This window comes from Ailuropoda melanoleuca, chromosome 9 (genome assembly GCF_002007445.2).
Source record: "Ailuropoda melanoleuca isolate Jingjing chromosome 9, ASM200744v2, whole genome shotgun sequence".
In the NCBI taxonomy this organism is placed as follows: domain Eukaryota; kingdom Metazoa; phylum Chordata; class Mammalia; order Carnivora; family Ursidae; genus Ailuropoda; species Ailuropoda melanoleuca.
In genome coordinates, this window is record NC_048226.1 from 17,083,968 (window position 1) to 17,110,612 (window position 26,645).

General features: G+C 52.3%; 1 protein-coding gene across 1 annotated transcript; it reads left to right on the forward strand.

The window, feature by feature from the left end:
- Positions 1–2: 2 nt before the first annotated feature.
- SYNM (synemin) lies at positions 3–26,472 on the forward strand (the record flags this gene model as incomplete). The annotated part of the gene is made up of 5 exons (XM_034668901.1): positions 3–410; positions 7,177–7,301; positions 17,509–17,579; positions 20,268–22,711; positions 23,581–26,472. Coding segments are annotated over 5 exons (3,387 nt in total), but the record flags the coding sequence as incomplete, so codon positions are not given.
- Positions 26,473–26,645: the final 173 nt, after the last annotated feature.

The following is a 26,645-nucleotide window of genomic DNA, read 5'->3' on the forward strand; positions in this document are numbered from 1 at the left end:
TCGGCCGCCTGCAGGCCGAGCGCCGCGGCCTGGAAATGGCCCACGAGCAAGACGTGCGGGAGCTGCGCGCGCGCGCCGCCCGCCTGACCATGAGCTACCGCGCCCGCGCCACCGGCCCCGCCGCGCCCCCGCCGCGCCTGCGGGAGGTGCACGACAGCTACGCGTTGCTGGTGGCCGAGTCGTGGCGGGAGACGGTGCAGTTGTACGAGGACGAGGTGCGCGAGCTGGAGGACGCGCTGCGGCGCGGCCAGGAGAGCCGGCGCGAGGCCGAGGAGGAGACGCGGCTGTGCGCGCAGGAGGCGGAGGCGCTGCGGCGCGAGGCGCTCGAGTTGGAGCAGCTGCGCGCGCTGCTGGAGGAAGAGCTGCGGCGGGTGCAGGAGGAGTACGAGCTGCAGGCGGAGGAACGGCAGGTCCGTGCGCGGGGACCGCCCCACCCGGGGCCCTTACCGGTGGTGATGGGAGGGAGCAGCGGGGCTCCCCGGACCTGTTGCGTGCGCCCGGGGCGTGGCGCCGCCGAGCGGTGGGGCCGGGTCAGAGGGGGCCCCCTCAGCCCTCGCAGCTGGGCGCTGAAAGGGGCCCCCAGCTCTGCGTCGGGGTCCTGGGGTCCCGGCGTCTGACCTGCGGTGGAGGAGGAGCGCGGTTTGCTGGTCGACCGTGATTCAGCCGGCTAGTGCCCGCCCGTGTGGCAGGTCCCGGTGGAGAGTCCTGTCCCTGTCCTCTTGTTAGGTTGTCAGTTTCTTTAGATCTTGCCAGGAGCGGGTGCATCCTGACAAAAGACCCAGGACCCGGTCAGCTCTAGGTTCTCTTTCCATTTCCTGGGCTTTGTAGACGGTAGATGTAATTCACATAAAAGTCCAGCAAGACTCCCCTCTGACTTCCAGAAGTAGCTTCAGAAGCGACAGCTTCTTCCTTCCCGACTAGGTCTCCGTGTTGGGAGGTGGCTAGGCAATGTCACGTCTTGACCGGGAGTCATTCAAGATGACAGCCGCTTGGCTGTAGGGCACCCCCGGGGAAAACTTAAATCGTTTCCTAAAAACGGTTTTTATTTTACCAGAGTGCTTTCCTAGTAGGAGGCAGCCGGTTTGGCTCTCTGGGCCAGGGCCTTGTGTGTTCTTGGGAGGGGCAGCCCCCTTCATGCACAAAAGAGCCCCATCGGAGATGGTTTTTTCAGTCTCACAAGCCGACAGAGGATCTCTCTGGGTAGTGGAAAAGTTGTGGAAACCAGCCGGTCCCTGTGGCAGGATGTGATATAAACACTTACTATGAAAGTGCGGGGTAATAGAAACAGTTGGTATTTCAGAGAAGCAAAACCCAGACCTCTGACACCGACAGGGTAACACCTGTGGCCGATTATGGTCCCAGTCCCCTACTAGGCTTGGCCCTGGGCCTGCCACCACGAGGCCAGAATTGAAAATATCCCCAAATCATACTATCAGTAGTTCTCAGGAGGACAGTTCAGAATAACACCCACACAGATTCAGAAATATTTTAAGGGGATAATCTGTAGCTTGGAGTTAAAGATTTGTGGTAAAGGGATTTTGTGCCCCCCCCTTTTTTTAAATGCAGGGACTAAAGGGAACACAGTGGCTGTAGCCTAGAGGACTATGGTGACATGACAGGTGTCCACAAATAATCAGCAAATATCTATCGACTGCTCCTAGGTCCTGAGCACTGCCTTGGGGTTTCAGTATTCAAAGAGCTGGAGTCTAGATGGGAAATCCTATAAAGCAGTACAATATGAAATTGTTTGAAATGTAATCTTTCGGAATGTGGGTTTTATTGGGCCTCTGCCTCATAATTTTCAAAAGCTTCCCCCCCACCCCGGGGTTGTCGGTGTAGCAAGAACAGGGAGTGGCTGAAGTGTGTGCTGATTTCCAGCTCTTAGTCTAGACTCCAGAGTGTTTCCCTCGCTCATGATGAGGGCCAGAGAGGCTAGTCCCACAGGGCCCCATGCTCTGTGTGGGAGTGGAAGTGAAAAAGCATCTCAGCGTAGGCTTCTGCGGGGCTTTTAACCAAAAACCAGTGCCTGGAAACTGTGCTACCGCCCCAAAGGCCCGTGTTGTGCCGGCAGGTCTGGAAACTGCTTCCTTGAAGTGTGTTGGGTGGGCCAAATCCTCACTATTCCCTTGCAGTCATAGCTCGCTTGGCTCATTTTGGAACTTGAAGCTCTGGTTACAGGGCTCTTTTTCAGGAACAGGACCCTTCCCCCCCCAACTAAATCTTAGTGCAACCTCAGACATGAACAGATAGAAACAGAGCTCTTCTTCTTTTTTTTTTTTTTTTTTAAGATTTTATTTATTTGACAGAGAGAGAGAGACAGCCAGCGAGAGAGGGAACACAGCAGGGGAGTGGGAGAGGAAGAAGCAGGCTCCCAGCAGAGGAGCCTGATGTGGGGCTCGATCCCATAACGCTGGGATCATGCCCTGAGCCGAAGGCAGACGCTTAACGACTGAGCCACCCAGGCGCCCCAGAAACAGAGCTCTTCTGACTGCAGCAGAGTCAGGGGCTTGGGATGTGCAGTTGGAATCACTGCCCTGCCCTTTGACACAGAGCCCAGGGCCTGTGTCACCCCAGTGCCTTCCCCAGGGTGGCACCTGACGGGGACTAGGACCCCACCCTCACCAGTCTGTCTGGTGATGCCTCTCTCATTGGAATTTGCTTCTTTGCCCTAAAAGTAGGGAGCAGGGAATGTCGATGGGACTTGGGTTTTTTTCCCCAATTTTTTCCCCAGTTAACTTTGAAGGCATCCAATTTCAAATTGCATTCCCAAAAATTCAACACCAAAATATTAGTATTTTTTTTAAAGGTAAAGATATTAAGAATTTTGTAAAAGGGTAAGTATCCGTGGTTTAGCCCCGAGCCCTTGATTTCTTCAAATTCTATAGAAGTTCGCTCTGGGGAGACTGAAAATATCATAAAGCCGGATTTAGCTAACATACTGTGGTAAATATTTCATTACTAAGAGTTAGCCTCTATCCGGCGCTTCTCACTTGCCAGGTACCCCAGGAACCAGGCCCTTCACACGTATTCACTTTTAGTCCTCAGTTCGATCTTATGAGAGGGATACTAATATTAGCCCCATTTCACAGATGATGAAACTGAGGCACATAGGTCGCCTAGTGTGTAAGTAGGTTTCTTCAAGTATCGGTGTCTGAGCAACTAACCCCAGACCCAACAGTCCTCTATTCTTTGTTCCATCAAAGAGAAACATTTAACCAGTATTCTCTCTGCCTTCATAGAATAATGGTAATTGTTCTTCCTAAGGGCTAGCCCAGAGGTGCTCGTCCATCTGAAACCTTAAAATACTTTCTGACCCTTCCGGCTTGCTGTTAGAATAGTTTTTGTGTCAGATGGGTTTTATTTACTTTTTGGGTACCCTGTGGTTTAAAGGGAACCCTTCCCTCCCCCACTCGGTGCCGGCTGCCTTCCTGGCTCGGGGCCTCCTCTGTAGCCCAAGAGAACGAGATGCTGCTGGGACTGTCTGGGAAGAGTGGTTCTTCCCCTAAGGCCTGTGTGTTAGGCCCTGCCCCCCAGATCTGCCAGAGAGAAGTTTGCCCAACTGACATCCAGGTCCCCAGCATTTTATATGTGGTCTATATCACTTGAAACCAGAGGAACACACCCTGTCTCCCGGTTTGCAGGAAGAAGCTTTGGACAAAAACTTAAGACATTTTTGGTTGACGCCAGCCTTACCCCTATAAACACTGAGATTTTTGCTTATGAAACTGAGCTCTTGGCCTTTTGAGGCTGACTATAAAAGGTGTCCAAGTCCCCAACATGTGCTTGAATGAAAACTTTCTTTTGACTGGAATGGGGATGGGTTAGCCGCCCCACCTGGGCCTGAATTCTGGCTCTGCCCCTGTTTGTGCCTCTGTTTCCCCATTTGTGGAACAGGGGTGAGAAAAACAGCCCACGGTTCATTCATTCATCCGACCGCTATGGTGCACGTTGTGTGCCGGGCCTGGTTCTTGAGTGCTGGCGACATAGCAGTGAACAAAACAAAACAGAGTAAGTCCCTTGCTTTCCAAGGTCTTGAGGTGGAAACAGTGCAGGGTGTCCTGGAGGCGGGTGTGGCTGGGGTGGGGGGGGGTGCTGGTGAGCGAGGGGGAGCTTGGCCTCTACAAGGACTTGGGCTTTGGCTCTGAGCAGCATGGGGAATCGCTAGGTGACTACGCAGAGGTAAGGGGTGACCCGACTGTTTCTGAATGCACTCGCCCCGGCGGTCATGTGGGACACAGAAAGTATGGGACAAGAGTGACAGCAGGAAGAACTTTTTAGGGGACTTCTGGACTAATCAAGGCAGAAGGTGCTGGATGCTTGGACCCAGGGCAGCCATGGGGGGCTGAGAGGGCGCTCTCCTCTGAGGTTGAAGCCCACCAGGGTCTGCGGATGGGCTGGATGCAGTGGAAGAGAAGGGGAGAAATCCCAAGTCCACTCCAGTGCTGGTGGCCTCGGCCACCGGGAAAAGGGATTGCTCTTTGCTGAAGGTGGTTGGACTAGGACATTCGGCCGATTTGGGTGGGACCTCAGAGTCCACTCTGAGATGCCTCTTAGATGCCCACCTGGTATTGTAAGATCCGGTTCTGAGTCTGGAGTCGAGAGTGTTATCTGGACTAGAGCGAAAACAACGTAGCATCGCATGAACGCTTGTTACTCCGAATACATTTCATTTCTGTGTCTCAGTGAGGTTATCACAGTCTTTAAATTCGCTCAAGCTCTACCAGTCAGGATGCTGAGTGACTGTGACAATTGCAGGCTCTTCCCGTTTTGTCCGTGTGACCTCCGCAGAGAGCCGCTCCCACTGGGGGCAGGGAAAGCGCTTTCTCTGGACCCTAACAGCAGCACGCTCTCCCAGTACAGACCTCTGTTCCATCGTCACCTGTGATGCCATCCAGACTTCCCGAAATAGCTCCTGATAAAGGTGACCTCTCTCCCCAGCTTTTATAACGTTAGGCAGGGACTGCTTTTGCTTGGTAAGAATCAGTGTGCCAGGTCTCCTGCGCCAGTGCCTCTGGCCTGGCCCGCGGTTCGAAAACTTCTGGCAACGTGGAAGCCAACTCGAAGCTTGCTTCAATCAGCAGGATCGGTTACAGTCTCTGTAGAAACCGTTAGGAGCCAATAACTCTTACTTACGTTCCTGCGTCCCAAAGTCAAGGAATTTTCCTTTGACAGTTCTGGGAGAGTTGAATCACACGGAAATGTGGTTGGAACTATACTTTAACTCAAACGCAGTTTGGGTTTTGTTTTCCCCCCTCCTATTTTGTGGGGGTGCAGACCTACTGTGTGTCCTCCGGGAGGAGAGAGGGTCTTTGTGCCTGCCTCTTTGGCATGGCTGGGAGATCCTGACCTGCTCAGGAAGTTTGTGGTTGGAGAATCAAGTGCATGTGATTTTTGTGATTTTTTTTTTTCTAAGCAGTTTCATAACAATTGAAGTTCCCTGTAAAGAAAAAATTGGGACAGATTTTCAAGATTTGATATCTGGGTTCCATTTCCTGCAGTAGGAAGGCATGATCTCTGGATGTTTATATTATGTCTTATACTCTAACCTTAGTCCTGGGATTATAGTCCCTCTGAAATGGGGAACATAGGATTTTAACGCGAAGACTTAAGTACAGAACGTCTGAATGTCATGGCTACATTTTGGCAACCCTGTCTCTGGAATCAAGACTGGAAGGGTCTGCTTTGGCAAACCTTGTTAACTACTTACAACGTCAACTGTGGAGGATATTAACATAGATCTACCCTGGGATACTAGCTAGAGGTTCTTAAATTCACTCCTTTGCTTTCAAAGCTAAATGGTTTCAGTTTTTGTTTTTAGCATGCTTTATATACACAAAGAGAACCTAGCAACAATCCTTAGCTGATCTAGAACTCTTAGGGAAGCAGGATTATATCACATGCCAATTCTGCATCGTTTAAAATGGTAGAGCCAGTGAGAAATCTTCAATTATTCGTTGGTTTTACAGATCTTACATATTTATTGCAGACCTTTAGCGTATCGCCTGGTGCCTTTGCTGGAGGGATTGCAGGGGAATGGAAATAGATGCCCTCTCCTGACTGTCTTATTTGAATTCCACAAAGATAAATGTCTAAAAATGTAGCCAGTTCAGTTAATTGTGTTCAGAAATCAGACTGTTTTCCATTAACAACCAGAAGTTAAAGAATATGGACTCATTTCAGTGTTTAAATATTTGCTCAGTTAATTATTCCCCAGAGCAACTATAAAGTGTTGATGTAAAACTCTAATGCAGAGTAATGCAAAACTGTAGAATGGTACCGAAGAAGCCACTGTGTTTACAAACTGAAAGATATTGTCGATTTGAAATAACACGTTTTTAAGGAGCTAGCATGCTTTATCTTGATCATTTCAAGTCTAGTTCACCAATTGTGTGCTGTGCGACTTCTAGGGGATGGGTATTTTTCTAGAGATGGGGGATGCACGAGGTGGCAGGCCATGGCTTTCAGTGTCTCCCAGCTGAGGAGAGAGAGAGGTGGACAGATGGACAGACGTAATTAGCCAGGTGTGAGTGGAAGCGCTTTAAGGGCTGTGAGCACGATGTGAACACGTGTGGAGGGAGCGCTTCTTAACAACGTCTGCCGAGTATAGTCAAAGAAGATTTACCTCCTGGTCCGCATTGACATTTATGCCTGGAAGATATTCCTGTCTCATCAGTGTAGCTTTTCTGGGTGAAACAAAGAGCTCTGTGAATGTACCTGCTTATGTTGGGGGGAAATCTTGAGTACAGGGGCAATTCTGTTTCAAATTGGAGGGACTTCTGTTTTAGCTATCGTAAAAAGCCCCGTGTTCTCATCTGGGCTCACTTTGAATAGCATCTCTGTTGACCAGTTTGACGTGTTGACTTTCTAAGCAGCCTGATGATGTCTGAACCGCAGCGATGCTTTCGTGAACTTCTCAGCGTTCATTCTCACTAGAGTAGGAAGAGAACAGCCCGTGTCCTGTCAACATCGTCCATATGCAATAATAATAATAATAATTATTATTATTATTATTTCTATGGGGAAGAACTACTGTATGTAATATCACCCTTACAATGACTGCCTCTTTAATAAGCCTAGAGATTTTTTTTTCCTTTTTGCACCCTGAACCGTTGGTACCTTCAGTTTGACCAAGTGGCGCCCCAGCCCTCTGATCTAAAAGCCCTTTACTCTCTTTAGAGAGTGATCGCCTGCCTGGAGGATGAGAAGGCGGCCCTCACCTTGGCCATGGCTGACCGGCTGCGGGACTACCAGGAGCTCGTGCAGGTGAAGACCAACCTCAGCCTGGAGGTGGCCACGTATCGGTAAGGATGCCATGCAGGGCTGCCTGGGCGAAATCCCCCGTAGCCTCTGGAGTCCCCGGGGCTGTGTGATCATCAGAGAGCAAACCCCTGGCATGGCCAGGCGGGGAGTCCAGGGCCAAAAAGAGAGGAGGAAGTGCGGCACCGCACTTAGACTGCCGAGCAGGTGCCCCCCACCCTCCCCCTGATGGGACTAGCAGAACTCACACCCTTGCCTAGGGCTTATGTGTCCTGGGCACCAGGGAAGAGGTTTGCACCTGTCAACTCCTTGGATCCTAGGAATTAGGTTCTGCGTTTACAGGGGGACCAACTCCACTCCAAGAAGTGAGGAAGCTAGAAACAGGAGGGCCAGGACTCAGACCTGGAAAGTCCCACGTCCATGTGCCTGTCACACTGTGGCTTCAAGTCCCAGGGCTCTGACTCTATTCCCCATGGGTTTGGCCTTGAGGCACCTCATTTCTGCCGGAAGATGGGCCTGGTACTCTAGGCAGCTGGCTTTGTTTGTCAAGATGATGTCTTGAGTTGGGGGTGAGCAATCCGGATGAAACAGTCTCAAAGTCCTCAAAGGGGCTGGATGCTGGGTGGGGCAGGGAACACAGTCCGGAGTCCCTGGGGCCGCCCATGGGCCGGAAAGTGATGCTTCTCCTTGGCTTTCCCCTTCCTGCCCAAGGAGGGGTAAGCAGTCTTTGGTTGGGGTGGTGCCCCATATTTCCTGCAGATTTCATGCTCAGTGAGGACTGGTATGGGCCGTGGGGGGGGGTGCAGATCTCAGACACTTAGAGCAGTAGGACTCTTGAGACACCCAGTTTCCCCACTTGTGAGGATAGTAACGGCAACTAACATTCTCGAGCTTTTACTGCCTGTTGGACACAGCGCAAGCCCTTTGAGGCTGTTCACTGCCAAAAGTACCCTCCCTGCTGGGTGGAAACCACTCACCCCTCTCACAGGTGAGGGATGGGGGCCTGGAAGCCAGGGGCCCAGGCTGGTGAGAGATCTGTGCCTTACCCACCAAACCTTGTAAAGTGGGCACGATGCCCCCTTCATTCCCAGGAAACGTCAAAGCATAAATCAGTCATGGGTGTGACCGAGCTCTGGAAACTCTGCCTCTTGGCAAGTGAGTGGAAGACATGGTCATAAATGCCATCTTCCGACAGCATCACTGTGAACAGATTGGGGGAGTTAAGCCTGGAGAGGCTAGGAACAGGGTTAAGGCCCACTCCCTTGGTTGGAGGCAGAGTCCGGACAGAGCCGGGGCCTAGTCCAGCACTCCCTGTGGGCTGCCTATGCAGCCTTCTGATCATGACTTTGCTCTCAGAATATCTAAGTGGCCTGGGTGAAAAGACCCTGTCTGGCTGGGGTACGCCGGTAGTCTGCCTTGTAGCCCTGGGTTAGCCTCACTGTGTATTGTCTGGAAGACTTGTCTCAGCCAGCCTCTCATCAGGGCCCTTCCGACCATCAGAGAAGAGGGAGCAGGCTATCGGGCAGCCCCCGGCCTGGGCCCGAGGCAGCCACCAAGGGGCGAGGCCTGCCTAGGGCACAGCAGCTCTTGGAAGAGCCCCCAGCTGGATGGAGGGGGGACAAGCCACTGGGGGCTCTGCTGCGTCCCCGCTCTGAGAGCCGTGCTGTGGCTGAGTCCTGCGGAGAGGGGAGGGTACTCAGGCTATAGAGAGGAGAAAGAGGTGGCACCAGCCAGCCTGTCCTTCTCCAGGTCCATCTCCCACAGTCTCCTTGGAAATCTCATGGGATGGAAAAATCACAAAATTAAATCAAGTCGGGTCAGGTGATCTAAATTACTTATAAGGAAAACTTCAAAACAGGCTTTATTCAGGGAAAGGAAGCATTAATCAGGACTTTTTTCACTTACTACTGACCGAAGCCTTTCTCAGACTGGCTCAAGCCAGCAAAGGCACTTACTACTTGCTTGACAGAAAAAGTCTCTAGTTTCAGGCACGGTAGGTCTAAGCGCGGTCGGCAGTGACCGTCCCTGCTGCGTTCCCTGGTCTCTTCCTCCTTGGCTCTGCCCACACCATGGCAGGATGGGCCCCAGCCAGCTCCCAGCTTTGTCCTTGTAGTCTTGCCCCCGCCTAGTCGGAGGAAGGGGCCTGGTGGGCATCTTGCCTGAGCGTCCAGGGCCTGGCTTTTTTGGTAGGTGTTCACACCCTCGCTTTTTTCAAGGGCATTGACAGGGAGCCTTTGAGCTCATGTCAGCAGCCTGACTGTCGGCAGGGACAGAGTTTACAGCCTCTGTCTGTTCCTGGCATTGCTGTAACCCAATTAGGGATTGACTTGGCTACCTCCTAGGAATTTAGAAGGCCAGAGTACTTTCAGGGAAGCGGGTGATTGATTTCACTGTATGTCTTTCTGACATCCAAGTTCGCGCAGGGAAAACGAGGAGCCCGGCCCTGCCCAGCTGCAGATACCAAGCCCAGGGGTTAGAACAGCTGCAGGCCTCCCCGCCTCCAGTGCTCAGGATTGAGTCTGGGAGATGCCCGCAGATCTAAAAGGCAACACGTGCAGTGGACTATACCCCGTCTTTGCACGAGCCAGACGCCTAGCATTTTTATCACTGCCGAGTGTCCTGCAGATAAGCCCTTGTTACCTCTTATGTGACTCTTCCCATATTTTGTCCTGCTGCCCAAATTGAGAACAGGTATGAAAATGCATATTTGTGTCAGTGCCCTTTTGCTCTTCCGACCCCTTCGCAGTGGCCCATTTGATCTTTATAAATCTCAACCCGCTGTCTTCGAGGAAGTTGACCTTCCTTCCACACCCCTTCCCAGGGAGTGCAGCAGGGACCATCAGCCACTTGGGGACCATGGCCTAAGACCCCATGCAGTGTGACTCCTCACCAGCCCTGTCCAGAGGGGCCCAGGGTGGCTGACGGTGTGGTGGCACTGCTTCTGTCTCCTGACTTTGATCAGGCGGATTTGCCCCAGGTTTTCCCTGTGGTGGCCGCCCCCCCCCCCCCCACCAGCGTTGCCGAGTTGATGGTCGTTACGTAGACTTAGTGTCTTATGTGTAAGAGAAGGGGCTGTGGCTCCTTCAAGTTAGAAGCACAGCCCAGTACAGCTGGAATTTGTCAGCTATGCTGAGGCTAGCTCTCAAATGTCATGCACACTTCTGAACCCGGATATTTGGCCCTTTCCAGAAACCTTCACAGTGAAGAAGAAATGCTAATAACAGAATAGGATAATTTATAACTAAATGTAGACTTAGAGTTTATAAGTAAAGGTGCAAATTATTAAAATAATGAAATTCGGACAAAGCAAACCCCAGCATCTAAGGCTGGAGGTTCTCCTCAAACCCAGGAGGCCAGTTGGTGGCCAGGGAAGACCCTGGTATCTCGCCTGGCAGGGGAGCGTGAGTACGAGCCCTCTCCTGCCACACTGCAGGTGGATGGACAGTAACCCCGGGCTGGCTAACGCTGAAACACCAGGAGAGTACGAGAGAAGGTGGACTGGCCCAGGGGCCCGCGCTTGCCCTCATCCGCCTGTTACCAGTGAAGTTGTGCAAGGTGGAGGGGCTTGTCCACCACGTATGCAGTCACGAGGCTTTTTTCCTGGAGTGTGTTTATTACACTGGCAGCTGAGCCGTGAGAGGGGAGATGCTCCGACAGGACGGGTGTGGTTCTCAGCCTCATCTGGACCTGGGGACCGCCTGGAGAGCCTGATAAAGCATCGCCCCTGGGCCCGATCCTGGATGTTCCAATCACCTTGGCCCAGGATGGGCCCAGGTATGGTGCTTTGACAGCTCCAAGGAGGATTGTCAGGTGCGACCAGGGTAGAGAACCACGGGTGCAGGGCCCCCCTGTTCCAGGGGCCCACTGGCATCGCTAGACGTCTCAGGCCTGTGGGAAATGCAGAATCTCAGGACCATTCCAGACCTGGTCAAAGCCGGCCTCGTAACAAGATCCCAGGTGATGCAGGGTGCCCACCCCTGTTTGCAGGGCAGCCCAGGAGCATCCCGAAGGCACTGAGCTGGTCTCACAGTAGCCTAGAGGCAGGAGAAGGATGGGCAGGCTGAGTGGTGTGCAGGGTACTGTGGGGGAGTGGTGGATGAGGCCTGCAGCACCGGCTTCCAGAAGATCACATGGGAAGGGCTTCCAGGCAGAGGGGCCAGTCTGGGCGAGGACCTGAGGACGGAGCTAGCATGGCATCGGGGGCAATGCCAGGTGTTGGGGCTTCCCGGGTGAGCTTGCTTTTGGGGGCTTGGCATGGAGGGCTGCGTGTGATGGATGGCCAAGGGCTACAGCTGTGAGGCCATGTTTTGTGAATGGGGCCTGTGCCCTCGGGCTGCTCCAGAGACACTGGCACGCAGGGCGCTGTGCCAGCTCAGGGGGGCGCACAAACCTGCAGCTGTGTGGCTTGGTGTTGAGGGTCACGTGCTGTGGACAAGGCCGCGTGGACCTAAGTCGCCCCCCCCGCACTGTTGGAAGCAAGCAACGCCTTGTAAGACTCGTGTGCAAGGTTTTCTGGAGAGGAGAAGGGAGTTGTGAGAATCCGGGGAGGCTTCAGGTGGGAGGCGAGCTTGATTGGGGTCTTGAAGGATGGTGGAAATTTGAACAGATATGCAGGAGAGGGCAGTGGGGAGTCGGGGGCACGCGTGGGCAGGGATCAGTCCACTTACTAAAAGCCAAAGCAGGTGATAAAACAAACTCCTATAGACAGTTCACGGCCAACGAACAGGGTCAGATGAAGACAGTTCACAGGAGGGACCGAGGGCTTCCAGCCCAGGTTGGTCGGAGAGATTTTCAAAAGAGGTAAGATTTGAGTTGGCCTTGAAGGGGTGGAAAAATAGGCAGTAAGAAGTGGATTGGGGGCGCCTGGGTGGCACAGCGGTTAAGCGTCTGCCTTCAGCTCAGGGCGTGATCCCGGTGTTCTGGGATCAAGTCCCACATCAGGCTTCTCTGCTATGAGCCTGCTTCTTCCTCTCCCACTCCCCCTGCTTGTGTTCCCTCTCTCGGGCTGTCTCTATCTCTGTCAAATAAATAAATAAAATCTAAAAAAAAAAAAAAAGTGGATTGACAGGAAGGACTCACGAAGGAGCTCCAGGTGGATGAGTCAGATCGGAAAACAAGAGGAGGAATGAGGGTGCAAGGTGGGTGAGCAGAGGCTTGGGGAAGGAGGCAGCCGAGGAGCTAGACTCTCTGTGGCAGGCAGGGGGCAGGGGGCCGGCTGCTGGCCGCCTGCGCAGGAGGACTGGGTGCAGGGAGGCCTCAGGAGGTCCCTGCCATCATTGTAGATTCAGGGGCGGAGGAGCTGACGCTGGTGGCGGTGGCCGAGGGAGCCTTGGCGAAGGCTGACCAAGGCCCTGGAGCCTGGCTGGGAGGAGCGCGGGGAGCGGATCGGGAGGCTCCTGGATGGAAGCCGGGGAGAAGGGTGCCGCTCATCACCCGCTCTTGCAGACCAGACCTCGCCAGAGGCCAGCCTTCTCCATGAAGCAGCAGCTCCTTTATACGTGGTAAAACCCGGGGCGGTGGTGCCATCCGGAACCTGCGGTGCCCCAAACCCCGCCCACTGCCCAAACCCCGCCCACTGCTAGAAAATAACTAGCCTCCCCTCCCCACCCCCAACCCCCTCGAAGAAAGAGAACAACCCAGTCATCAGGAATAAAGTGTTAGAAAATACAATGAAAAGAAAAGAAGATATTCAGATTTGAAACAAAAAAATACAAAAACACCCCGCAATAAACCGAGTCCCAAGCCCACACCGTGTGCGCAGGAGGTCCGTCCTGGCTTTCTGATCTGGGGGACAGATGATGCTTTCTCCCTCAAAATTTAAAAAAGAGGTTTTTTTGTTTTTTTTTTTTAATGTTTTGGGGCTGAAATATTAACAGTTGTTCTAACTGTCACCTGAAGAAATGGAAAGCAGAGCCAGACCATTTTTCAAAAGAAAAATACTGATGGGAGTCTTGGCTGGCCAGATATGAAAATGTAACACAAAGATTTACTGCCTGGGCTCTTTCAGGCACAGTCTTTCTTTTAAAAGGTTAGATCGTAAACAACCACGTCAAAACACACGGTCTTTGTATGTCTGTGCAGCGGGGACATGCAAGCTTCCTGTTTCCTCTTTCTGCTGGCTGGGAGCAGAAACAGCGGAGTTTCAACTGGAGGAAATAAATACTCCATGTCTGCATCTGGACTGCTCATAAAGCAATAGCTATAACTCCTACCAATGGTATTTTCACCGTCGTAATGATATTTCTGGTCCCTGCATCATTGTGTTAGGCCCACCTACCCCTTTTCACGCGCCTGTTCAAAGGAAAACAGTTCTTTGGAATTTCTCCAGCTCTTGGAGAAATACACTTTGTTTTGCTAAATTAAATCCTACTCTTTTGAAAGCTTATAACCGTGTGTTAACACGGAGACTTAGCTGGCTTTTAGGTGAAATATTTGAAATTAATACAATCTTGTAGTTTCAAGGAGAGGAGGCTGAGAGGAGTAAGCCATACATTTGGTTGCTAGCCTTCCCCGCATCACTGCAGAAGCGGGTTGCTCTCTGTCCAGCTGGACTTTGGGTTATCCAGCATCTCTTCCTGTCTTGTATTACCTCAGTCAACTGAAAATCAGCTTTGTTCTCAGGTCAGTAGAAGGTGATGACCGTGGCCATTGCTTGAGCCCCTGTTCTGTGACAGCCGTTGTTGCAAGAACTTTCCATTTAGCTACCACCACACACCTGTGAATGCTGCCCATTTCAGCAGTGGGGAAACTGAGTCACAGAGGGTTTGAATGGCTTGCCCAAGGTTACAGAACTAGGAAGCAGCAGGACCAGGTTTGAATCCAGGCAACCTGACTCGGGAAGTTTCTCTATCAACCACTCCCAGTGCTGCTTTTCTCTGTTTTATTAGTCATCTTGGTCTGTCTGTCGATCATTTGATTTTTTTTTTTCCAGTCTCTAGAACTGACGGATAGGTTTTGATATGTGATTTAGAACTGAGCACAGAGGGAATGGCCTCAGTATTATCTTTCATATAATGCCTGTGGTGTGGGGCAGGGCCTTTCCAATTCGGTTGGGGGTGCTTGTCCTCTCTCCCCCTTCCCCCTCCTGCACCCAGCTCCCTTCCCCCCAGTCAGGGTGACAGGCAGTCCCCCACTCTCTCTTGAAGCTTGGAGGCCAGGGAGGTGGTTCTGAGGCTCCTTTTCCCAGCTCCATCCTCTTTTCCTCCCACCATTCTCCACCTGTGTTTAGCCAGGAAGCACTTAGTGAACCATCGCATTTGGCTCCACTGACATACCTTCTGGAAACATCCTCCAACTGTCCCTTTTTCCTTACTCTTGTCCACATTTATCGGGGACATGGGCGTGCCTTGTGCCCCCAGGGCCGAATAACAGTGGACATGCCCTGAAATTCCATTAGGATAATCTATCCTGGACAGAGAGCCCCAGCCACGCTGAGCCCCGCTCCGATGACCAGTGGGGTCTATTAGGGCCTGGAGCCTGGCCAGAGGCCACATTATAGCTCACTTACGCGCTATGGATTTGTCTCGGGCTCCTTAATGAGGTCAGGGACTTGGTTTTCCCGCACATGTTTGCTTATTTTCCTGCTTAAGAGGCCGCCAACCTGTGGGGCTGCAGAAAGTGTTCACTAATAGCTCGTGATTCAGGGGGTTGGCATTTCACAGTCACCGCGGCTTGGAGGCCGGTTTCCTCCAACGCTCTCAAAATAACCAGAGAATGCTCTACCCTTTTCTTAAAGGTGTATGAGTCTATTGCTTAAAAATGTGCCCTTTGGAGCTTTTGAGGAAATTTCTGGCGTCTCCCAAGCGATTTCGTTTGTGCCTCTGTCCTCTTAGTCCTGCGAGCTGTGCTGGTGGAGGCAGGACACCCTGTGTGTCATGAGCGGTGTCTGCTCATTAAGGCGTGAATTAAATGACCGGTGCCTGGCAGGCCCTGCACTGGCTGCTCGGGTGGGGGAAGGGGACACATGCCCCTGCCTTCCGGAGCCCACCCTGCAGAGTAGGGCTGAGTTTCTCCCTAGCAGGAGCTTCATACGCTCAGGGAAGAGCCCTGTAGGGGCGTTTTGCTGGAAGTCACCAAAAGATGTTGACTATGCTTGGATTAATATCGTCCGGGGGGGCGGGGTCTGTCTGCAGATTTGTTCTTTTGAAAGTTTGTATGAAATGCTGACGTCTCAAGCCTGGCAGGGAGGCCTGCACAGCTTGCAGGGACAGGCGCCCAGGCTGCCTGGGTTCCAACGGGACTCTCCCTGCCGGGGAGGGAGCCCTGTGCCTTTGGCCAAGACCCTGTCCCTGCCCTCCAGTCCTCTAACCCCAGAGCCCAGATGCTTATCTTTGGCCTTGTGTGGGGGTTGCTAGAAGGGCTTCCTGAGAAACGGAGGGGAAGGTCTGAGCCACGCTTGGTGCCTGGTCTTAGCCAGGCCTGGCGACCAGCACGTGGGCACACATCCCCTTCAGGGGACTGGCACCCGCTCCTAGGTAACCAGCGTGTCCCACTCAGGGCCCTGAGTAGGACAGAATTTGATGGTAGTTTGGATTTACCCTGAGAGAGGAACAAAAGCATTCCTCTTTGAGGGATGAGGGAAGATATGTCCCCCAGCCCCCCTGCCCTGTCACTGAGTTCTCCGCTGACCTCACAAGCACTTTGTCCTGGCTGGGGTGGCTCGAGGGAGAAGCCCCATGGTCCCCGAGGCTTCCCGCTGAGTGGGCCGAGGGCAGATCTGAAGTGGAACTTCGCCTTCTCACGAAGCCCCGCCCTGTACACTGTGTCCTGTCACCTCTTCGGCTGCTGTCATCCTGGGGTGCAGACCCTTAGAGTCTGACTGCTACCCTGACCCTTCCTCTTATTACATACACACCTCAGAATTTTCTCGGCGATGGAAGCTGTTTGTGTTCCTGGAACCTAAAACGCTTGGTCATGAGGATGTGGGATTAATGGGTCGGTGTCCTGTTTCCTGGCTTTCACCCTGAGTGGAAGGCCTGGGGCTCTGGCCCCGGCCCCTCATCTTCCTGAGTGTGCACACGTGTGCCCCTCAGCCGCTGCTCCCGTGGCAGACCCACCCGTGGACCCCTCGCGTGGAGTCCCACTGGCTTTTTGCCGCAGGAGGGGCCCTCCCTGGCTGTGCTCCACCTGCCCGCGGGGTTCTTGCCTTCGTGGGGCTCGCCGCATCTGAATCAGTGGAAATAGAGCTTGGCCCCGGGGTGCCCGAACCGCCGAGTCCCTGCTCCGACCTGGCATCCTGCCCCTGCCTCCGCGCCCAGCTCTCCGTGGTAATGGCGCTATTTCCAAGTGGGCCCTGCTTCTGGCTGCCCTTTGCCATACGCAGCGTATTCCTTGGAACCGAACGTACTGACTTCACACGTTGCTCTAGCGACCGAACAACTGTTGTGCCCGTGGCAGCCGGTGTCCTAGGGGACCTTCCGCATGACGGGCATCCGGTGCTGACCTGTCCCAGCACGCCGGGACCTTTGGGGCCCAAGCCTGCCCCTCCACTCTGCCCTCGGGGCTCCGAGCTGTGCGCGTGAATGACAATGTAATGAAGTCCGCAGTTTTAGACTTCTAGATGTGGCCAGAGGGATCACCCAGTCAAGTGCTCTTCGCCCTTTCAGTAAAGGAGAGCATGGGATGCCACAAGGCCCCTGGGGTGGTGCTGGTGGTGGTGGGCGGGGTCTGCAGCTCTTCCTTTTTCTCTCCTGCCTGTCTGCTTTCCATCTCTCTCCTTCCCTTTAGCTCCAGGACGTCCCCAGGGAACCCAGCATGAAAGCCACACATGCCGTCTGCTTGCCTTATTTACAAACTGATGGCAGGCCTTGCTCTGCTCCTAGTCAGCCCCCAACCTGTGACTCCAGAAAGACCCCGGTGGGGGTTGTAATTGTTCTGGGGCTCTCTGGCCTGGGGTGACCTGCCATTCATGGGCCCCTCCGTGCTTCCCAGACAAGCTAGACCCCTGACCTCCCCTCCCGGGCCTACCTCCTTCTCCTTGTCCTGGGTTTTGAAGGGGTTTCTAGAAGGGCTTGCCTCCCCAAACCTTCTGAAGCCCTCGCCACTCATTATGGTCATCGCTGTATCCAGCCAGGCCCACCGAGAGGGGTTTGCATCCCTGTGAGACAATATCTTCAGACATGAGTCCTAAAACACAGGACACTGTGACAGCATGGTCACCAACCAAATACTACTTACTATGGCATATAGCAGCATTCGCACTCTTCTGTTGCCTGATGAGTTGTTGTTGTTGTTTTTTAATTATTTTTACAGAGCCTTACTGGAGGGAGAGAGTAATCCAGAGATATTGATCTTGACTGAGCGCATTGAAAACATACCACAAGGTAAATAGAAGAAAAGCTCATTATTTAATTTATAAGATGTTTTCCATCTGAACAGGTTCATTCCATGGTTAAATAGTTAAGCATCATTTGTCCGGAAGAATTGGGGTTTGATATGATTGTTTTCAGGTGAGTGTCATTCATTCTTCTCTTAAGGACCAAATAGATTTTATTTAATGGGTGGTGGTTTAAATAAGAATGTAAATGGGACTGTGTGGAAAAGTGCTTGTAAACTCATTTGTCTATCTGGCCAGGGCGGGGAGGGAGAAGGGGCTGATGGAGCGGCGGGAAGCATGAAGGGCCAGGAGGAGACGCTGAACGTGAATTTATCACGCCCTTTACAGACCGGAGACTTACAGCTTCAACACAAGCGTAGGGAGGTATTACTTCGTGGGGCAGGGAGTCCACGCTCTGGCACCTGCTCCCCCATCAGGGGCAGAGGTGGAAACAGTTACACCGTTCCTGTTATCCCGGGTCGGCCTGGGCAGCTCGGGTCGATGCGTGTGGCAGGTGTCCCTGGGTGCCCTAAGGTCCGTCTTGATTGAGGCCAAAAGGTACGGAATTAAACTCCTGTTCCTTGTAGCTGCAGGACCGACAGAACGGGTTAACGTTCGTTAGAAAGACCCTAAGAACCTGTAGGATAACTTCAGAAGGGAAACAAAAAAAGCTTTTAAAGCTCTGTAGAACTGAAAGGGCTTTCTGGCTAAGGAAGGGCAGATTGAATTACTCCCAGTATGCCCAGTTTACACCTTACTCAGCAGAGTTCCGGTCTCCGTATTACCATGTTCAGAATCGTGGCACATTGGGAATACATGTATTTGGTACTTCTATCAGGAGAATGTTTGGTTAACAGCCAATCTGGACAGATGGCACATCTAAAACCAACACCACTGTCCATGTTTGTTTTTCAAAAACTGCATCCCTCTTAGGTGCCTTACAGCTTTGAAAGGTCACAGTTTTGGTTCTAGGGTATCTGTGACTGGTTTGGATTTGGTCATAGACCGCACCTGACAAGTTCGCTTTCTTATTTTGAGAGTAAGGTTGAAAAAAGCCAAAGGTATCATTCACCCGATTTCAAGGTTAACTTGGCTACATTTGTAACGTGAGGATACATAAGTCTGCACTGAGAAGGGAGAGAGGAGAAAAGGGCTGGGGCCAGACTTGGAGGGGAACCAACAGTTCAGGGCCAGGGTTTACGGATCTCTGATGAGCTGTGATGGTGGAGCCTGGGAAGAGCTCAGCAAGAGGGCTCCTGGGAGTCTCTGTTAACTTGTTTCATTCACTGATTGTTTTGTCAAGCTTCTTAAAGGATATGGAGACAGTATTTGTAAACTAAATTCAGTTTGGCAGTTACGGGTTATGCCAAAAGCAAGGAACATTAGAAGAAAGAGGATGGGTTGTGAACTCTTTTATGAAGCTTTGAGCTTCCAGATCATTCTGTGTCCTGTATGCTATATGTGCCCATTGACCGTTCAGTGAATAAACGTACAGATGTGTTCCTAGATAGTGAATTTATCGATGCTTATGAAGACACTTCTGTTTCTTTTGTAATATTATCTAGAATAATGCTGGCCACTTGCCCACAAGATGATAGAGCCTGAAACCAGTCTGTCATCTTCCATATTTCTCGGTGGACCTTAATTAAAAACCAGATAGTTCCTGCACTTTCCCAGGGGTTCATCTTCTGGGGCTTCTCTGCTTAGTATGTGGATCTGAAAAGAGGAATCTTCACAGAAAATGTCCTGGCCTGGTCTCTCTCTCTTGTGTCCTGGGATCTGTCCTACAGGGGCCCCTGGCCTTGGCTGCCATGACAGGGAGACCATGCTGGGGGAATAGGCTTCACCAGGCTCGGCCCTGGTGGGGTGTGGTAGACACCAGGGGGCGCTCTCTGGGCGGGTGGTGCTCCTGGCCACCTTCTGACCACCAGCTGCTGTACCCTCGTGGTGGAGTTTGGACACACCCAAGGTAGCAGTCTCTGCGGATCATCTGGAACCAAGCAGGAAGCCGGGTGGACTGCCTCCCACACCCAGGATCATGGCATTAAAACAGACCGTAGTGTTGGTGGCTGGTCGGGTTCCTGGTCTGGCGACTCCTTGTCAAATGAGAAGTTTGTAAAAATAGAAGCGTAAAAATGGAAGAAGTCAGGGAGCCTTAAAAAAAGTTAAATTCTGCAGGACTTGTTGGCCCAACGTGGAAACCAGAGGCAAATAAGAGCCCATGAAATGGGGGGGGGGGACAATGCTGTTTGGTGTTTACTAATCCTGTACTGTGTAACTACAAAGCTCTTCTCTGCTGAAATCCGTAAAAGAAACTCAGGTCAACAAAGTAGAAATGCGTGTTTCCAAATTATCATGATACTGTGAAATTTCAGCCCCGAAAATGGGCACCCTTGACCTCTCTGATGCATGTGCCGTGCTCTCCGGTCACGCATTTGATAATGTTTGTTAAGATTCCTAACGTTTTAAGATCAGTAACCAGAGAAAGGGATTGGTTCGAAGCACGTGTCATGCTCTATTTTATTGCAACAGGATTTTTAGAACTACCAAAAGAAATGATTTGGAGATTGAAGATCTCTCATTAATAATGCCCTTTCTGCCGTAATAGTACGCTTTTATGATGACGCGATGGCATCTGACCTGTGGTGATGCTTTTAAGATGAGAGAAGGTAATGATGCCTGTCATTTTCTGCAGAGCTCGGGAGCACGTCCTATCGATACGGCCACTCGGTGTTACAGAGGGAAAATGAAAGGAATCTGTTTGCAAGGCAGAAAGCCCCCTTCATCCACAGCCCGCTGCGGCGCCCTCACCTGCCGGCACAGCCCGCTGTTGGAAGTGCTGCCGGAAGAGGCTTCCTAGGCTCAGAATATTCTTCCCGTACCACCACCCGGCAGGAAACAACGTATGATAAAACTGCCAACCTGCACGAGAAAACTGCCAAGAGTCAAACCAACTTCAGAACTTTTTCTCCAACGCACAATCTTTTAAGAGATACTGACGCTTCAGTGAAAACATTCCCCGAGAGGCCGAGAAGCGCGGGTATGAAGGATGCCTCCGCTCGTGAGGCCAGAGAGCCTGCCATGGCCCAAAAGCCTTACCAAGAACGCCGGAATGACGTGTCAGCAGGCGCTTCCAAAAACACATGGTCGAGTGAGAGGACCGTCATTGTGGGAAAGAAGACAGAAGCTAACGCCACGAGGGAGCAAGACAGAAACAGGCCGGGAACCGTCCAGACAAAGCGGGAAGAGAAAATGTTCGATTCCAAAGAGAAGGCTTCAGAGGAGAGAAACCTAAGGTGGGAAGAGCTGACAAAGTTAGATAAAGAAGCAAGAAAGAGAGAAAGCCAGCAACTGAGGGAGAAGGGGAGAGGGAAGGAGTCGGCGCAGGAGAAAAGCGTGAGAGAGAGAGAGGTGCCGATCAGTCTAGAAGTCTCTCAGGAGAGCGCGCCCCAGGTGGCCCCGAAAGGTTTGCAGATGCCCCTGCAGGAGGACCCCCATGATGGTGCCGGGAGAGGCATGGAAACCCGGGAGGCCCGGGTCAGGCTAGGCCCCAGTGACACCGCCGGCTCGCCGAAGGGCGAGTCCACGACCGAAACCATAGCAGAAAACATCGTGTCCAGTATCCTGAAGCAGTTCACCCAGTCTCCGGATACAGAGGCATCTGCTAATGCCTTTCCAGACACTAAGGTCACTTACATGGATAGGAAAGAGCTTCCCGGCGACAGGAAAACAAAGACCGAGATAGTCGTGGAGTCGAGACTGACGGAGGAGGTCGATGTTTCAGACGAAGCCGGCCTGGACTACCTTCTGAGCAAGGACATCAAGGAGGTGGACCTGAAGGGAAAGTCGGCCGAGCGGATGATAGGCGACATAATCAACCTTGGTCTGAAAGGAAGAGAGGGGAGGGCAAGGGTCGTCAACGTGGAGATCATTGAGGAACCTGTGAGCTACGTCAGTGGTGAGAAGGCAGAGGAATTTTCTACCCCGTTCGAAGTGGAGGAGATGGACGATGTGTCTCCGGGCTCCAAGGGGCTCGTCGAGGAGGAAGACGGTTATAGAGGAGCCGACAGCACGTTCTCAGGAAGTCGGCATAAGAAGACCAGGTGGCCCCAAGAGAGCGTAACCCACGTTGAAGAAGTCATGGAGGCCGGCGACTCGGAAGGGGGAGAGCAGAGTTATTTTGTGTCGACGCCAGATGAGCACCCCGGGGCGCAGGACAGAGACGAGGGCTCGGTGTATGGGCAGATCCATATCGAAGAAGAGTCCACCATCAGGTACTCTTGGCAAGATGAGATTGTGCCAGGGACTCGGAGAAGAATCAAGAGGGATGATGGGTCGGGAGAGACGGTGGTGAAGCCACCGGACGTCGTAGAACCCCCGCTGGGAGAGGACGTGGGTCATACTCACTGGCAAGAACAAGCTAGAAGCGGTGAACTTCATGCTGAACCCACAGTCATCGAAAAGGAGATTAAAATACCGCACGAGTTCCACACGTCCCTCAAGGGGGCCTTCAAGGAGCCCCGACACCAGCTGGTGGAAGTTATTGGGCAGCTGGAAGAAAGCCTTCCGGAGCGCGTGAAGGAGGAGCTGTCGGCCCTCACCAGAGAGGGTCAGGGTGGGCCCGAGAACGTGTCCGTCGACGTCAAGAAAGTGCACACCTCCAGTGGCAGGGCCGTGACCTTGGTTGCTGAAGTCAACCTCTCGAAAACCGTGGACGCCAATCAGTTAGACCTGGAGGAGCTGAGCAAAGACGAAGCCGGGGAGATCGAGAAGGTCGTGGAGTCGGTGGTACGAGACAGTTTGGCCAGGCAGCCCAGCCCGGCCCCCGGGAGCCCGGGCGCGGAGAGCGCAGGGGAGGACCCGGCTGCCGGCCTCCGCTTCCGGCGCTGGGCCACCCAGGAACTGTACCGCCCCTACGGTGAGGAGGACGCCGCCGGCCGGGCCTCCCCCAGCTCGGAGCCGGCCACGTCCCCCGGGCCTGTGTCGGCCACCGTGGAAGTAACCAGCCCGACGGGCTTCGCCCAGTCGCATGTGCTCGAGGATGTAAGCCGGTCTGCCAGGCGCGTTCAAGTAGGCCCTGCTGGGATCTGGAGGACTGAGCACGTCTCCCGTGAGGGACCCACGGCGCAGGTGGTGGAGGTAAGTGGGGAAGGTGACCCAAGTCAGGCAGCTGGCTCAGCAGGTGCCGCCCGGTCGGTGAGGCACCTCACCCTGGGTCCTGATCAAAGCCAAGTGTCCAAAGAAGTTGTCTTCCAAGGATCCGTCCCTGCCTTTCAGGAGGTGGGGGGCCTGGGAGAGCCTGGCCCCGTAGAACTTTCCACAGACATGGAGGGACACCGTGTGTTTGGCTCCAAACAGTCTCATGCTAAAAGGGAAGTTATTTGTCAGGTCCCCATTTCTAAGGGCGGGAAGGGTGGTGTTTATTTTCAAACCAAAGAGTCCGTGGGTACCCAGACTTCTGTAAAGCACCTTCAGGTAGGCCCTAGAGGGGTTCCGTGAGCAAATCCAGGTCACAGCCCCCTTTGCAGACAGCAGAGAGTTGGGTGTCACAGAAGCATCATCGGGGAACGGCAGGTCAAGATCAGGTCGCAGAGGCATCAAGCCACTGAGCAGATCATCCCCCTGCTCAGAGAATTTAGTGACTCTGGGAGCAGGGCCTCAGAAAGGGCTCGGCAGAAGGGAGCCAGGCTGCCCCATAGGAACACTGTGGGCAGGGAGAGCCTGATGACTGGAGAGAGTGCCTTCCAAATGCCGGTTCCCAGTCACCTCAGGAGGCCAGTGTGGGGACGCATCAGGGGCAGAAGAGGCATCAGGCATGAGCAGGTGCACTGGGCTGGGTCCCCGAAGCAACCAGAACCCCTGAACAGGTTGTCTTCCAAGGACCCATTTCTGAAACGCTTGCACCTGCCGGCTTGGTGGGCTCCCCTGAGTGAGATGAGTTAGCAGACAGCCCTGGAGTGGTAAGGCTGGGTGCGCCGGGGCCCCAAGACGCTCCATTTCCCTTTCAGGTGGACGTGAGTAACATAGAGGTGACACCCCGCTGGACACGAGAGACCACAGTCTTCTTCCCTGCAGGAACGGAAGCGGCTGCGCAGGGCACCCCTGACCATGGTGCCTGGAGAGACGGGGGCAGTGGGAAGGCCTGGGTGGCCGGCGCGAGCTTTCAGGGCTCTGCTGGGGATGGACACCAGGTCCCCGGGGAAAAGGGCAAGGAGCAGGCGGAGTTTGACAGGACGGTGCAGCTACACAGGATGGTAGACCAAAGGTCGGTGATTTCGGATGAAAAGAAAGTGGCCCTCCTCTATCTAGACAATCCGGAGGAGGACAGTGAAGGACACTGGTTTTGATAAATATTTTGTTTTCAGTGGTATCTTACTTGGTAACCGGGCAGCACACAAAGGCCTTTACTAATTGGAAGGAGGGAGGTTCACTCTTATTAAGATGCCCCCTTTTTCTTTCTCCAAAGAGCGCTCCAGGCGATGTCAATTTCCTTTATAATCTGTAAAGGTTTCAAATTAATTCACGCCTTTAAAGGTGTTGGACTTTTATTTTTGAGTTGGAACTTTGACAGAAGTATTTTGTATCATTTCAGTCTTCAAAGTTCCTTTTCCTGGAGTTTTCTCTCCACTCCTAGAGACAGTTTCTACCATTTTTGCTCCTGGTCACAGAAATGCCTTGCATCTGTTTAAAATTATAATTAACTATCCATAGGTCAGATGCTTATATGGTAACAAGATCAAAGTAATGTATTGACGGTCAATCTTATTTGCATGTGCTAATCTGAAATAAGAGACTAGCATTGAAAAGGAAAAATGTATACATTTTTCTAAGTCTTCTCGAAAAGAAATCCTGGGAAAGAAGCAGATCACTTCCATTAAAAAATGATTTTATCTTTAGGAAAAAGTTCCATTCACTTTAAGACCTGAGTGAATTGCTTTCTATGTGCAGAGCTTTAAAAAATATATAGTGTTTTACTTATGGAGAGGACGGCCTCAGCCTGTTGCAATACTTCAAGTCCATAATATACTTGCTATGTTTGCACAGGTCCCAGAACCCTGCACCGGACCCCCGGGCTGGGGGGAGATGATTCTTGGGACTCGCTTAGAGGACTTTTTTTGCAGCACTAGGTGGTTAAGTAGCACACGGTCTAAATATGCTTTTCGGTTACAACCGAAGTTCTGGAGTAGCCAGCTCCTACCAGAGTATTCTCGAGCTTCTCTGCACCTTAGCCCTTAGCACCTAAACATTTAGTTTTCCTGGTGGGAGGCCGACCCCGAAGACCATAGAGAGAATGTTGATGCTTGGACGAGAACTTGGCTTCCCGGATGGTCATGCAGTCACCCTGGAAGCACGGGGAGGACGCGCTCCCCCCCACCCGAAGAAGCCCTTCCAACCCACCGCAAAAGGGGCCAAGGTCTTTCTGAGCTGAAAGACTTTGCGATGAAAAACCACCAACAACCTCAAGGAAGTGTTTGCATTTTTAACAGAAATCATTACAGCTGGGGTGTTTCGTTCAGGGGAGTGAATACTCATGTTGAATAGAAGAAGATGTCTTGGGGGAAGGAGCTGGGCCCCCCTCTGGCTGCCCAGCATTGAGACACTGAGGAGGGGCCCCCGGAGGAAGGCAAAGGGCCTGCCCTCCTGGGCCACGGGATGCTGACCCTCACACCCATACCATCCAGTTTAAGGTACTAGAGTGAGGGTGCTTTGTTTTATTTTACATAAGGGCATTGCTTTTAGGGCTCCCGTCTTCAAAGGGATGGCCTCACGCAAAATAATATCTCTAGCCGCACAGCATTCTTTTAATCCAAGCTAGTTTCTTGCACATAAAGTTGAAACTGTATTTTCTCTAACACAGACTCTAGAATTGCCGGTAGTGAGCTGAGGAATAACGATTCGAGGGGACAGCAGCCTCGTGTGGGTTCTGGTGATGGGTGGTGGTTATGGCACGAGAGGGGTAGGGTCACACAGTGGCTCCCCAGCCCCCAAGACCTCCATCTCCTCGGCCCCCAGAAATGGCCACTGCAGATTGTTGAGGGAGCGTGCATTTTCTTACTAAGTGCAGGAGAAAGGCAGCAAAGCTTTCAGGATGATCTGTCGGACACACACTGTGAATCCGGGTGTAGAAAGAGTTGACTTGCCCGTGTAAACTGTTGTTGTGTGCCGGACGAACTAGTAAATGGTCACAAGCCGGTACACAGGCGACAGCTTTGCAAACAAAGGCTTCTCGTTTCTAATTCGGTCAGGGATGGGCTGATTTTCTGTTAGCTGTAGTGGGTGATGGTGTTTGTCTAAGCGATGTATTGGTCAAGGTGACAGCCTACCGGTTTGATGGCAAGACAGACTGATGGCGGGCGGTGGGGGGAGTCTGTTCTGTGAGTCTCAGTGGGCTTAGTTTTATGTCCCTTTCCTGCCTTGTAAATGAGTGCTAACGGGGACAGATTATGAATATCACATCCCACCTCTATTTGGAAAATACATATCTTAGGTCTTAATTTACATTTCCGTGTTAGAACACGGATCTTCGAGGAGTAGCCTGCCAAGAGGATTCACCAATAGGGAGTCCTGAGCGGTCCTTGGTGGCTCAGTCTTTGGATGACCCAGGAGCAGCGCAGGCCCTCCACACTGAGCAAATCACCCCACAGCTCCAGGTCCTTTAAAACCAGTCCCTCTGGAGAACACAGCAGTCAACTTTGGGGGTGGGGCAGAACCAACATTTACCGCTGTGGAGACAAAACACAGAATGCTTTTCGCCCTCCCACTGGTGGTTTCGATATTGTGTGGTTTCAAATGTATATTTAGGATGGAATCCTCGAAAAAGCTGATCGTTCTAAGCTCCTGTTCCCTACAGAGGGAAATGTCACAAGAATGTATAAAAATAAAAATCAAAGGAAAAAACACGCACTTTGTTCCTGGAGAGAATGAATGTTTTCTAGTAGGTGTTTTTCTGGTTTCTATTTAAACTCTAATTAAAATATATATGTGTTTACATGCATGGTTTGTTTTTGTTTTTAATGGTGGCACAGAATCACGGGGGAGACTCTCTGAGAAGTTCTAGTTCCTTACCTGAATT